The 13,011-nt window shown below is 42.0% G+C and overlaps 1 protein-coding gene across 20 annotated transcripts in view; it reads left to right on the top strand.

Moving 5' to 3' along the window:
- The window catches only part of ABLIM1 (actin binding LIM protein 1), a 188,066-nt gene that overhangs the window by 111,941 nt on the left and 63,114 nt on the right, over nucleotides 1–13,011 (top strand). For all 20 annotated transcript variants that reach the window (XM_032115907.1, XM_032115903.1, XM_032115889.1 and 17 more), the window contains exons 5-6: nucleotides 7,364–7,490; nucleotides 8,644–8,737. In XM_032115907.1, coding sequence (XP_031971798.1) covers nucleotides 7,364–7,490; nucleotides 8,644–8,737 — 221 coding nt within the window. The remainder of the gene's footprint in view (nucleotides 1–7,363; nucleotides 7,491–8,643; nucleotides 8,738–13,011) is intronic.

The following is a 13,011-nucleotide window of genomic DNA, read 5'->3' on the forward strand; positions in this document are numbered from 1 at the left end:
CTTTAGTCTGAATTTGATTGTAATAACCTTGCAGGGCAGCTACATTTATGACTTAATATATTGAGCATACAGTGGGTCTAAAATTTTACCATACCCCCCTTTTTAAGAATAAAAGAAGCAAATCAATGTTCATGACATGATAAAAGTTCAAAGAAATTATGCAAATCCAAGCAGAGTTCCTTTCTGGCAAAAGCCATTAGACTGTGCCTAAGAATGTGCAATTCTTCCAATGACACTGGCCCATTTGTATGATTGTTTCAAGATGATTCATTCTTTTCAATAATGCTTGCAGTTTTTGAGGCATTTTTGTAATTTGAATTACTTTCTAGGATTAATTTTAGTCCTCATTTATGTCCTCACTCATAAAAAAGGGTAAATTACTCAAGCAGCTTCCATTTGCTCAGCTATTTCCTATTTTAAGAGGACTGGTATTTTAATGCTGCTTTATAAATTGCCTTAGCTCCTTCTCTAGAGGTGTAGAAGCTTTGTTAGAAACTTCTGGGTGATAGAGCAGCAACTGGATTTAAAATACAGTTGTGGCAGGGCAGGAAGTTTCTGATTTATGAGTTTTCTGTCAGAAAATTCCTTTTAAAAAATAACTGTTCTCCAGGAAGGTGTTTCCAGTCTGGTTTCCCCATTTCTTTTGGATACTTTTGTGTTACAGTAAATTGGACAAAAACATTGTGAATGGACTATACAAGAGTACTAAATATGTATCAGTTCTTATTTGCTTAAGTGTAACCCCATCTTGAACTTGGAAATCAAAACATGTCCGTCTCCTTAGCTTTTACTGGAGGAGTGCTACTCAAAAGCTGATTCCAAAGGAAGTTCTGGGGGAGGTGCAAGGAATTCCTCAGTAAATGGGTGTTGCATGAGGAGGCATCACTAGCTTGGAAAACACAACTATAGAGGAGATCCCCAGGGACAGGAGTATCTGGGAATTGTCATGTTCAGAAAGCCTGCCAGGTAGTAAGTCAGGAATCAGAGGTCACTTCAAAAGAATGTGAAAAGTGAATTAGCTGTTAGCAAGACCTTAGTTTGCCATATGTTATCCAGGCATAAAAACCTTCCTAAAGGTTGTCATAAGTTTCATTCCTATTTTGAGGAGGTTTTACCCTGTTGGAATTGCTTGTTTTCCAAGAGTAACAGTTGAAAATTATCCAAAATAGTCTGCAAATGAAGAGACACAATGTGCTATCCATGAGCTGGGTATTAAACAATGAAGCTCTGAGCTAACGATGCAATCCTTGGGGTACTGTGAGTGGGAACTGTGACTTTGAATTCAGCTGGAACTACCTGAGTACTGAAATATGGTAAAAGAAATGAAAGGATAAAAGACTGACCTCAGCTTAGATGTACCTGGCCCTGGTTTATGCTTCAGAGTATTTTTACAGGTGGGACTCTGGGAGTGCTGGGATGGGAAGAAACCCAAAAACTTTATACATCTTTTGTAGGACAATTAAAAACTCTTCTCTTACATAGTAGGTAGTACATTTGCTCTTTCTTCCTCCTCCTATTTCATTCACTCTCTTGTTCTCAGTTCAGACACCTGTATAAAAGATTGGGTTGAAGAAGGGACTGGGATTGATGTAATGGAAAAAGGTTAACTTGGTGATATGATTTTTGCAGGGACAGTTTGCAGGAGTGAGGTGCCAGAAGGTCATTTGGTTTGGTCTCCTTTGGGAATAAGGTGTAGAAAGATGTGGAAATAAGGAATTGCCTTTCTCTGTTAAAGACTTAAATCAATACAGACCAAACTGGAGGTGGGGAAGAGCATTCATCCTTCCGAATCACTTTAAATTAAATCAGGTGATGAAAGAGCAATTTACAGTAATCGCAGAATCACAGAATCATTTAGGTTGGAAAAGATCTCTGAGACCACAGAGTCCAGCCTATGCCCCAACACCACTGTGCCAACCACAGCACAGCACTGAGTGCCACGTTCAGGCTTTCCTTGAACAGCTCCAGGGATGGTGACTCCAGCACCTCCCTGAGAAGCCCATTCCAATGTCTAATCACCCTTTCTCCAAGGAAATTCTTCCTCACGTCCAACCTAAACCTCCCATGGTGGAGTTTAGAGCATGAATAAAGATATTAAACAGGACTGGGCCCCACACTGGTCCCTGAGGGACACCACTAGTGATGGGTCTAATGATATAGTCAAGATGTACAATAACCTTTTTCTTAAAAAGGCAAGTCAGTTTTGGGCACTCAGATGGTTACAGGGACTTGTGCTGCAAGTAAAGAATGCCAGTTCATGCCATTGTGATTTCTTTCCCTATTTTATCAACTAAAATAGTTTTACTTTCTTTACTTATTTGTTTTGAAAATATCAGTTTTTCCCAACTTGCCATTTATAATAAACTATCAAAGCTATACTGCACTTCCCATGGGAAATTTATTTCCCTCCATTGTATGCGCCCAGCCTCTTATTGTTAGATTTCGGGAGCACAAGGCTGCCTGTGTGGGTTTGTTTTGCCTTCAGCAAAAGGGCAATAGCGAATTTGTTCTGACAAACATTTCCCATCCTTGCAGTGGCAAAGAGAAGGGGGTTGGCAGCAAATTTCTTGAGTTACATGCTCAGATTTAAATCCTGCATGTAAAATTCCCAATATTGTATGTCCTTCTCTGACTTCCAGAACTTATCACGGTCTCAATGACCAAGTGGTTATGCTTTAAACTTTGAAAACATTTGTCATGCTGTGAACATAGTGAGTTTGTATTTTTAGCTTTGTCAGAAATATCCTGAAGATCTGGAAAAGCCTGCATGATATCATCAAACCTTTCAATTTTAAAGCAAGGCTTTAGAAGGCGTTGCCTGATCTGTGGTTAAAGGGTGACTGAGAAAAACCTCTGGTCTCTCCACCTCTATGAGAAATTGTAATTGCACAGCCTTCAAATTGCCACAGAAGAATTACTGGGATATAAGTTCTTTTTCAAGGTGACTAAGAGCTATTTATACTTACAGATTTCTTGACCTTGACTCCAGTGATAATATTTGCCTCTTTCATCACTTCCAAATCACTTGCTGTTTAGGTCCAGCTATGTTTGACAATGTATTTCTTTGTAATTCCAATGAAAACTTGTTGTTTCTTTTAAGTATTAAAATAATAACAAAAATTCCCCCCAGTTCTGCCCTGCTTTTCCTGTTTCAGAGCAGAAGCCTACTGGTGCTGTCTTTGTAAAACTCACATATCAGTGTTTTATGAGGAGGGGAAATAGTTACAAAAGGAGTGTAATAAGAGTACAAAATACCTGTGACTCGTGGGGGTTGTGGCAGCTTCAGACTTTATCTATTAGACATGTGCTTCTGATGGCCATCAGGATTGAAATGAACTCTTTGGTGACTTAATTATTAATCATTAAATCAGACTGCTATTAGCTTTGTTCACAGAGCTAACCCTGCATGGAGCAGAGTTGGTGTAATCATTCACATGACTTTGCATAACCCTGTTTATTAGGACAAAAGCACATAGAGATGGTTTCTCTTTCATAAATCATATGGGATGAGCAGAGAATGTGGGATAAAGGTATATTTGCTATTAAATTTTCAAAGCAATCCAAATGGGAGTGGGTAAAAGTCGTACTCTGTGTGCTGAGGGTTAATCCAGCTGTATCAGCCCTGAGCTCACCTGTGCACTATTGGCTGAGAGCAGGGGAGGGAGGCAAAGGCAGAAAATCAGCTGCTTAATTTAGACAGTGACAAATGGCTTGCTGTGCAGGATGCTTCACTCCTGGATGTCTGGGGTGATGCAGATGCTAAAAAGGGAAACACATTTTCTCGTATCTTTACAAGCAAGGTGTCATGGGTGGCAGCTCAGCCTGACCTGCATCTTTTAGTGGGGCTGCTAAAAGTGGTTGGAGGTCTAAATCATATATTGTATTATAGTGCCATGCTCTGTCCCCCCCCTTTTCCCATGCTTTTGGGCTGGCTGGCTCCACATCATAGTCCTTTTGTCCAGGCATTTTCTTTTGTACCCAGACATGTCAAATACGACATATTTGTAAGTGCGTAGGGGAGCTGTACTGCTCACTCTGCATTTTAACCAGCACACTGCACTGTCCGCCTCCTCCTCTTTGTTATCTTGGCACTGCTGAATGTGTGATGTGCAAGGAATGGGACTAAGAAAGAATCCAGGTTATATGGCAGAAAGAAAATTCAAGGAAGCTCAATTTCAAGGGCTGCAGTCTGCTAGACCCAGGTATGAAGCCAGAGAGAACCATGGTGAGAATCATTGTACACAAATTTGGAAAGGATTTTCAGATTTTTCAGTCTGCTCTGGCATATGGTTGTGGACTGCAACTCTTACGTCCCAGCCCTTTTATTTGCAGCATGTGCTGGTTATAGGTTAGACAGATACAGATTGTGCTTAATGTGATACTGAGATCCTGCCTGCATACACTGATGACATTCAGCCAAAGGCTTAAATGTGCCTGATGCAGGCCTGAGATCATAATGGCTTTTATTTGTAGAATTTGGATGAACAAATGGTCTTTTCTTAGCCCAGCCCAGCCCTATTCACTTTCTATTTTAGGAGATAATGATAATTGCTAGCTTTTCATGTATATACCCAACAGTTTTTCCAGAATTAAAATCAGGTTTATTTAAAAGCCATCTCAGCCTAACACAACAGTACTGGGCTATTAGTTTCCTTTGATTCTAGACATTCCATGTGTCTGTTGTATTAGCAGAATGGAAATGATGTTAATTTCCTTTTGCAAAACACTTCAAGGAGCCCAGGAAGAGTGTAGATGTCATTGGTGCTATGGAATAATAAAAGGGTGTTGCCAGCCCCTTGTATTAAACATGAGCGCAATAGTAAGTCTGGTGCTCAGACTTACTGTGACTTTGGCTTACAAAGAAGCTATTAAACAGTCAGAGGTACTTCATGGATCCCTATTTCCCCGCGTATCTGGTTTTGGCATCACTAAAGATAAAGATGCTGGGCTAGGTAGACCTTTTGTGTAAAGCAGTTTCTCTATTCCCACTGCCTTGGAAATTAAGTGTTTTAAAAATCTCTTTATTGATTCCATTTCCGAGAAACTTCAGCTTCACAGAAGTTTCCCAGATAAAAATGAAAAAAACATGGAAAATATAGCAGGGAATGTATCACAGTGTGACTGGCCCCAGGTCAGGGTTGTGGAAGCTGGCACACTAGGAAGAAGCAGGAGTGCTAGGGAGCTGGGAAATCTGGGAAATGGGCTGTTTTAATGCGCTGTTTTAAAACTGCTGTTCAGCACACACTGGGACTGGGGGGAGGATCTCATTCGTTCTCACAAAGTCACGTTGCATGGCTTCAGATTTAGCTTTAAGACGGCTGGAAGGGACCTCAAGAGATGATGTAGTATCCTCCCCAAACCAAAGGCAAGATCAGCATGCCAAAGCCACCCTGACACGTGTCTGTCCCTTCTTCAGCCCTGTGCTGAAAATTCCAGAGCCTCCCTTGGTGACCTGTTCCAGCCTTTGCTGTCATCACAGACTGGCATGGAGCCTTCAGCTGTCATGGCAGAGCAGAGGGATACATTACATGGTGTCACTCCTTGTCATTTCATGATTTCAGCTTGTAACATATGTCCTCTAGAGCAAAGTCCTGGTATGAGGACATCTCAGGGCTGCTTTTCAAGTCCAAGTTGTGTCAACCGTCTGTGACTTGCATTTTGTCACAAGATACCATGGTGCTTAGTCCCCCTCCCCTCCTTTTTTAAGGGATTTGAGAAGAAGAAGAATACTGATAGAAAGAGGGACATACAAATGGTGGATTCCTGGATAGCAGGAATGTGCAGCACATACTTGGGGTTCTTTTGGCCCATTATCCAACAAACAAAAGTCATGCCCTTTAGTCAATAGGACTGACTCTGCTCTCATTATCAGTTGTGATAATAAACTTGCACTTGCCCTTTTGCAAGGCATGGTGTTGCCTGGCTTAAACCCATGAGGAGATGAAGGTTTTTGGGCTGTACCTGTTCAGTCAGCTTGAGTGTTGGAGCCAGGCTCATCTTTTCCCCGCTGCCTGGGCTTTAACAGCTTGGATTGCTCAGTTCTGTTTGTCTCTATTTGTTGTTATCTGTTGATGTTTCAGGCATTCACCAAAGGAACACCAAGTCTGGGGATAATAAAATCTGGAAAATCCTTTGTTCGAGGCTGTCTCCTCTGTGGCTTCCCTGTGTGCCTCAGCTGATGGGCATTCCTTTTCCACTTCACTGGGTTTCCAGGCCCTCCCCTCCCTCAGTGCTTCTGTCCCCTGAGGCTGGGCACAGAAGCACAACCCTTGCAGTTCAATGTTGTCTGCCACATCAGTCTCTTCAGATCCTACCATGTGCTGGATTGCCCCTTAACAGGAAATCTTTTTGAGTATTTTATGTTTGAAGGGAGAGGACTGGAAGCTTGGGGCTGAGCTAGAGATTTCTGATGTAACATGAGATATTGTGCCACCCCCTGGGACAGAGTGCTCCTGGCTTCTGGTTTCCATTCTGCCATCAGAGTCCTCCAGGACTGGGGTGAGAAGTGAGTGTTGACGACCAGGGAGGTACCAAAATTCCTGAGCGAGAGTCCCTTTGCCGATTAGAGACCAGGAGAACTTCAGTTTCCCACACCTGCAGGTGGGAGACAATATGCGGTCGCTGCAGCCTTCACCGCAGTCCCAGGGCTGTCCCTGGAGAAAGGTCTCGGCAGTCACCGGGCTGTCACGGCTGCGCCGGGCTGTCCCTGGAGAAAGGTCTCGGCAGTCACAGGGCTGTCACGGCTGCTCTGGGCTGTCCCTGGAGAAAGGTCTCGGCAGTCACCGGGCTGTCACGGCTGCGCCGGGCTGTCCCTGGAGAAAGGTCTCGGCAGTCACAGGGCTGTCACGGCTGCTCTGGGCTGTCCCTGGAGAAAGGTCCGTGCCCTGCTGCTCCGGGCTGTGCCACTCGCGGGGCTCTGCTGCCGCCCAACGGGGACGTGCAGCGCCCTTGCTGCTGCTCGCTCGCCTCGCTCAGCTCCGTGAAGCGCTCAGGGTCTTGCTGAAAGCAAAACGAGGAACGCCGATTGCTTTGGAAGACAGGAGCTTTCTACAGTGAGGGTTTTTTGTAGCTTGTTCCTAACAAAATCTGAAGTTTTTACAGAGTTTGCCAGGCGGTCTTTGAATCATAAGCAGCATGAAAAACAGGAGAAATACTTTCCCTCTTCTACTGAGTATGTCTGTAATGCCAAAGATTGAGTCTTTGTAGAGGACCCAGGAAGGCTTTAAGGAAAGGAAGATGTATCTTTGCACTGCTGTGTAGTTCATCCCTTTGGCTACCAAGTGTTGTGATGGGGGGCAGTTAATGAAGGGTAATGAACCAAGTAGCTAACAACAAATGCATCTGTTTGTTTGCTTGTTTGCAGATTGTGCTGGCTGTGGAAGAGACATAAAAAATGGACAAGCATTGCTGGCCCTGGATAAGCAGTGGCACCTGGGGTGCTTTAAGTGCAAGGCCTGTGGGAAGGTCCTAACCGGGGAATACATCAGCAAGTGAGTATTCTCTTCTGAATACATCAGCAAGTGAGTATTCTCTTCTGAATACTCTTCTCTGCTTCTCTTCTGAACTCCTGGCACAGTTTTAGCTGCTAGCAGAGAAGAGCTTGCAGCAAAATTCACATCTAGAAGTCCTGTTTTGACCACCTTTTCATATACACCAAGATCTTTGTTCCCAGTGAGAGCTGAGCTGGGAAAGTGAACTGCAAAGTGTAACTGAAAGGTGATGTTTAATATTGAAAGGGGTATAAGTCCGTGTTCCCACAGAGGATTAGGTGGATTGTTGCATATGTTTTCTGTAGTAGCTGAATAAAGCATTGTGTCATTTTGCTTTCCACATGTGATTTTGAGAAAAAAAAGTAGGAATTCATTCATTTCTTACCTTTGCTAGAAAACAGAATAAACATGATGATGTGATTGACCTGACACTGTATTTCTCATCTCCATATAAGAAACTAATGAAGAGGGTTTTGAGTGGAAGAAAGTGTAGAGAAAGGGAATAGGGAAATTATAAAAGAGAGAGAATGAAGATACAATCTCTTTTTCCCCCTTCAAGCATATAGCAAAAAAAAAAAATAGGGAAACAATGCATGTTTTGTAAACCTTCCATTTGGGTATGTATAATATTTATAAGAAGTAGCATCTGTAATTTCTCAAGAAAAAATCCAGTGCCTGAGGCTGACTAGTGTTTCCACTTTTACTGTATGTTCCTTGTTCATACCAAAAAAATACATTATCTTACACTTAAAAGTAACTGCTTATAGTCTTGCAGACTATATAAGGGTTTTTTTTCTGAAGTGAGCAAAAACTGTCTGCCTGTGATAGACTGTGATCTCCTCTCCTCCCCAGAGACAGTGACACTGATTCCCTGGAACTGCACCACCTGTAGGTGTAGAGAGTCTGCTCTAAAGAAGGAGGTTTAGTGGTTTGTACTGGATGCCTTGTCTTGATGGGAATTTAAGGAATAATTCTAAGAGGCATTAGTGAGAATATGATTTTTGTTTCTACAAAGTGTTTCCCTTGAACTCTCCCCATTTACCTCTGTCTGTGTGTAGTTCCAAACTGAAGACAAAGGAAGAGAGTAACTCATGCTGTAACCTGTTTAATAAGAAGTGGTTTGTAATTTGTGAATTTGTTAATTGTTTTTCAGAGATGGTGCTCCTTACTGTGAAAAGGACTACCAAGTTCTTTTTGGAGTCAAGTGTGAAGCATGTCACCAGTTCATTACTGGGAAAGTCCTAGAGGTAGGTGTTGTGTAAACTAGAGTTTATGAAAAATTGAGCCATGTCCCATTATGTCCTCATGTAACTGCAGAGAATACAAAAATTCTCACAGAAAGGCTTCCTGCTGATTTTAGAACAAAGTTGCTGATTTTCAGAATTATTTTCAGTGTTTTAGTTTTGCAGTCATCAGGAAAAGTATCTGATATAGAATTAATTGGACTAGTTTCTATGGATCTGTGGTTTCTATTTTTCTCTTTCCGTGGTGATCTGCAAAGTCTATTGCACTGCTTATTCTGTGTCAGATTTAATATATTTACAGAAGTAATTTGAGTACTGGAATCACCTTTGACAACCATAAGTTTGTCAGAACTTGCCACGTGAGATTTACACGTGATCTGAATGATGCTGAGGAGGTGAGAGGGAGAAATGTGCTGGAGAAGTAAATTATATGTTCAGAAGTGAGAAGGCAGAAACCATCTGCATAATCTCCTTTGCTGACTCTTACCTGGAGTCCTCAACATTCTCATTGAAACCAGTCAAATCTTTTTAGAGATGTCAGTACCAACCTCCATCTCTCATGGCTCTGGTAAGTCCCCTTTGAGCTGGAATCCTTGAACTGTGCATGGATTCCTCTGTGTCATTATTGAATTGTTTAAGGGGCAAAAATGCAGAGGACCTTCCTTGTTACTGAGATATGAGAAGCAAAACTGTTATCTCTTGTCCCTGTAGGAAACTGTTCAGTGGAAAGAACCTAAGCTGTGAGCTCAGGTCAGCAGCTGGACTGTATGTTTTTCAGTGAATAACTGAAAATAAACCTGAAAGTGTCACAGAAAATAAAAGCAGCTGGAAGTTGCTAGTGAAAGTGTGTTACAGCTTTCCTTCTTTTTGTCCCATCTACTACAAATGTAAGACTGTGTCAGCCCTCCTGTGAGAAGGTTCGGGTTTGGCATGAAGTGGTATTGTGGTTTTAGTTGTGGAGGTTTCTCTGGTCCAGCATTCAGAATATTAACCAGTCACCATAAGAGACTCAGAGCTCGTGTGGACACCTGGTGCATTTGTCACTGCATGCACTGGAAGGATGTACAGTTCTTTCATTAGCCAGACTCATAGCCTGCCTCCTTTGAAATGTGTATCTAATTCCTTTGGAGACCTGCACAGATAATTACTGCGAGCAGCCTGAGTTTTCCCTTGAGTAGGAAGGCTGTGTCTCTTCTTGCTTCTTCTGGTCTGCCACCATCTGCTTATCTGTTCCTCTCCACTGATGAGTTTTGCAATTTAGCATTATGTATTGGAGACACCTTAGTTGCCATGGAAGTTGCCACAGGAAGCACTTAGGAGAGAAATAATTGGATTTGTGAGATTGGGTAACATAAAATAATTCTAAAATTATTTTAGGTGTACATGACAGTTGGCTCTAACCTATAAGCAATGCAACCTATTCAGATGAAAATGACGGAAGAGAGGGTTATTAGAGTCTGTGGAGAGCTGGATGGAAATAAACTATTTCTATCTGGAGCATTTTGTGTAGTAGCTGTGAATATGGCAAGGTTGCACTCATGTTACACTTCCTAGCATCAGTGAGGAAGAAACCTAGCTGTTCAAGGGGTCATGAGCTGTGTCCTATCAGAACTGGATAAACTGAGACTAAGGAAAGATTGGTTCAATTGACCTGGAACTTGCCTGTCCATCATCATTTAAGCTAAAGTTCATGTTATCAGAGATGTATCCTGGGCAGAACCTTGGTGCTCATTCTGGCCCCAAGGTGAGTTTCTCACTTCACAGTTCTTATTCTTCTATGGTTGTTTATTATCAGAAGATGAGACAACACTTGCTGCAGAAAGGAAGCATGTCCAAACTCTTGCAATGATCTCCCTCTTCTAGAGTCAAAATCAGATAAAAAAGATCGTTTTTTCTCTTTGACCTGGCCCCTGCAGCATCAGACTTTGCTGATGAATTAGAAACAGAGCTTTTGAATGATCTTGTCAGCAATGGAAACATTAAGCATGCTAAGTTCTGGTTGAGACTAGAAATTTTGCTTGAATATTTGTGGCTCTCACTGGTTATCAGAGACACAACCCAAAGTACTGCAGCAGAGGGCAGCAGTGGTTCTCAGTACATAAGTGACACCAAACTCCTCGAAGGCCTGTAGAAGTTGTGTTGCTCTGACTGCTGTCTGTAAGGTGTAGGCTGGCCAAATTGTTAGAAATTTTCACCAAAAAAATTAGCATTGTGTAGCCAGGGAGGCCATTCAGACATTGGCTTAACTGAATTGCAGTGTATTAGCAGCTTGGATAGCCCATGGTTGAAGTTCTCCGGGTGTCTGGGAATGCAGATGCAGGAGAGACATTCCAACACTCTGTGTCTTTTACGTGGTGCTGGAAAAGTTTGGAAGATACAGGTGAGCAGCTGCTGTTCAACAATCAGAGCAGTTTATCAGAACTGTGGGCTTGTTTTGTGGCTGTCACTGTCAGAGCTGCACAGTTCCAAAGGGAGAGTACTGATGCCTCTAAATATGACTCAAGGAACTAATAAGTTGAAAGCTAGTATGAGAAAATCATGTGTCAGCACGTGTGTCCCCTCTGGGCAGGAGAGGTCGTCTGAAGGATGGGGTCAGAGCATGACATAAATCCTCTGGTAATAACAGAGACAAGAGATCGGAAGCAGCCACAGGGCCACAGGAGATAATTCACAGAACAGGATGCCACAGTTCAGAGAGGGCTGCAGACCTGTTTGAGGCAGGACGATGAACAATCTCCTTATCCCGTACTGGGAATCACCCACAACCTTTCAGTTCACCTGAAGTTTTAATTTAGATGAAGCTTGAGATTCTCACAGGAGGATTACTGTCTTCCCTCTTCGTTTTCTTTGGCAATATTTCTTTGGAAAATGTGGGTATTTTTGATGATTTTTATCATGTAGGTTGTCTCTTGTCCTGCTGTTTCCCCCTTGGGAAGGAAACCACATTCCTGGTGTGAAGTAGCACACTTACAGGAATTGTTTAGGTAGAGGTTATAACTGCCCAGCCCAAATTATACCTACTAACATGCAGAGGGAAAAAACCTCAAAACACTTTGTATTTTGCCTTTGTTAATAAAAACGATTGTAGCAAATGCCCTGTAGTAAATATACTGATCAGTACATTCCATTTTATTTGTCATTAAAGTAATTCATTATGTCAGAAGCAGAGTATACTATCTCATCATCTTCATCCAAAGAAATTATTAGAAGAGATTGAAGGGAATTTTATGGTACATTGTGTACAAACACTTCCCTCTAATGGATCAGAAGTGATTAGCAGCAGTCCATTTTGGTGCTATTTTTTTTTCTGCTTCTTCTTATTACATCTAGGGCAGACTGTAGAAAAACTGAAGGGAGACGAAAGCATGAAACTTATGTTTGGGTTCACAGAGGCTGGTGCTGTCTATTTTACCAGTAAAAGCCTATTTTACTTATTTATTTTTATTTAAAGAGAGATTGAGATTCTTTGCAACATTCCAGACTTGCAGCTCCTGCTTATGTTGTCCCCCAGTATGGCTTTAGCACCTCTGAGAAAGTCAGATTTTTCAGTCTCCTACAATCAACAGCCAGCAAGAGAGACAGCCAGTCCTAAAGTGGACCTGAGAGTCTTCATCTCAGAAACAGCCATGCTGTGGCCCTGGTAGCACCCTCAACAAAACCTTTCAGAAATGCCAAGGTTTGGGTTCAAACCTTGAGATCCAAGGACAGACTTCCTCCAGTCAGTAGAGGTGACCCCTTTGCTCAATTAAGAAATGCACTAATAGAAAGACAGGACTTATTTTGCTAATATCCACAAATCATGGAAGAATGCTCTTTTTTTCTAGGCCATAGATCTAAGAACTTTCAGTAGCCATGGAAATATTCAAGAAAAATCCCATGCGCATTTAAGTCAGCTCAGATATTTCTGATGTATTATTTGGCACATTGCTCTCTGTGACAGATACTCACAGATGATAGATGAGTGCATGCCAACACAATAAATGTGGTAAATGTCCAATATGAAATAGATATTGCAGCTTTCCTGAGCATACTGGATACTTTAATGCTTGAGTGTTTCGGGAAATGTTGTCAAGGCAACAGAGATCACTGTCTTCCTTGGGCTTCTCCAGCAGAAAGGAATCTTTAGTTATGAAAAATTATTCATTTCCCATTAACTCTGGTAAAAAACGTTTTTAGCAGGCAATAACAGCATAGTGAGAGTGAGGACTTCTACACAGACTTTCCACTAAGCAATGGTTTTCATAGCTTCAGGGCTTGCCTATTGAAACATGCCCTTC

This window comes from Corvus moneduloides, chromosome 8 (genome assembly GCF_009650955.1).
Source record: "Corvus moneduloides isolate bCorMon1 chromosome 8, bCorMon1.pri, whole genome shotgun sequence".
Classification (NCBI taxonomy): domain Eukaryota; kingdom Metazoa; phylum Chordata; class Aves; order Passeriformes; family Corvidae; genus Corvus; species Corvus moneduloides.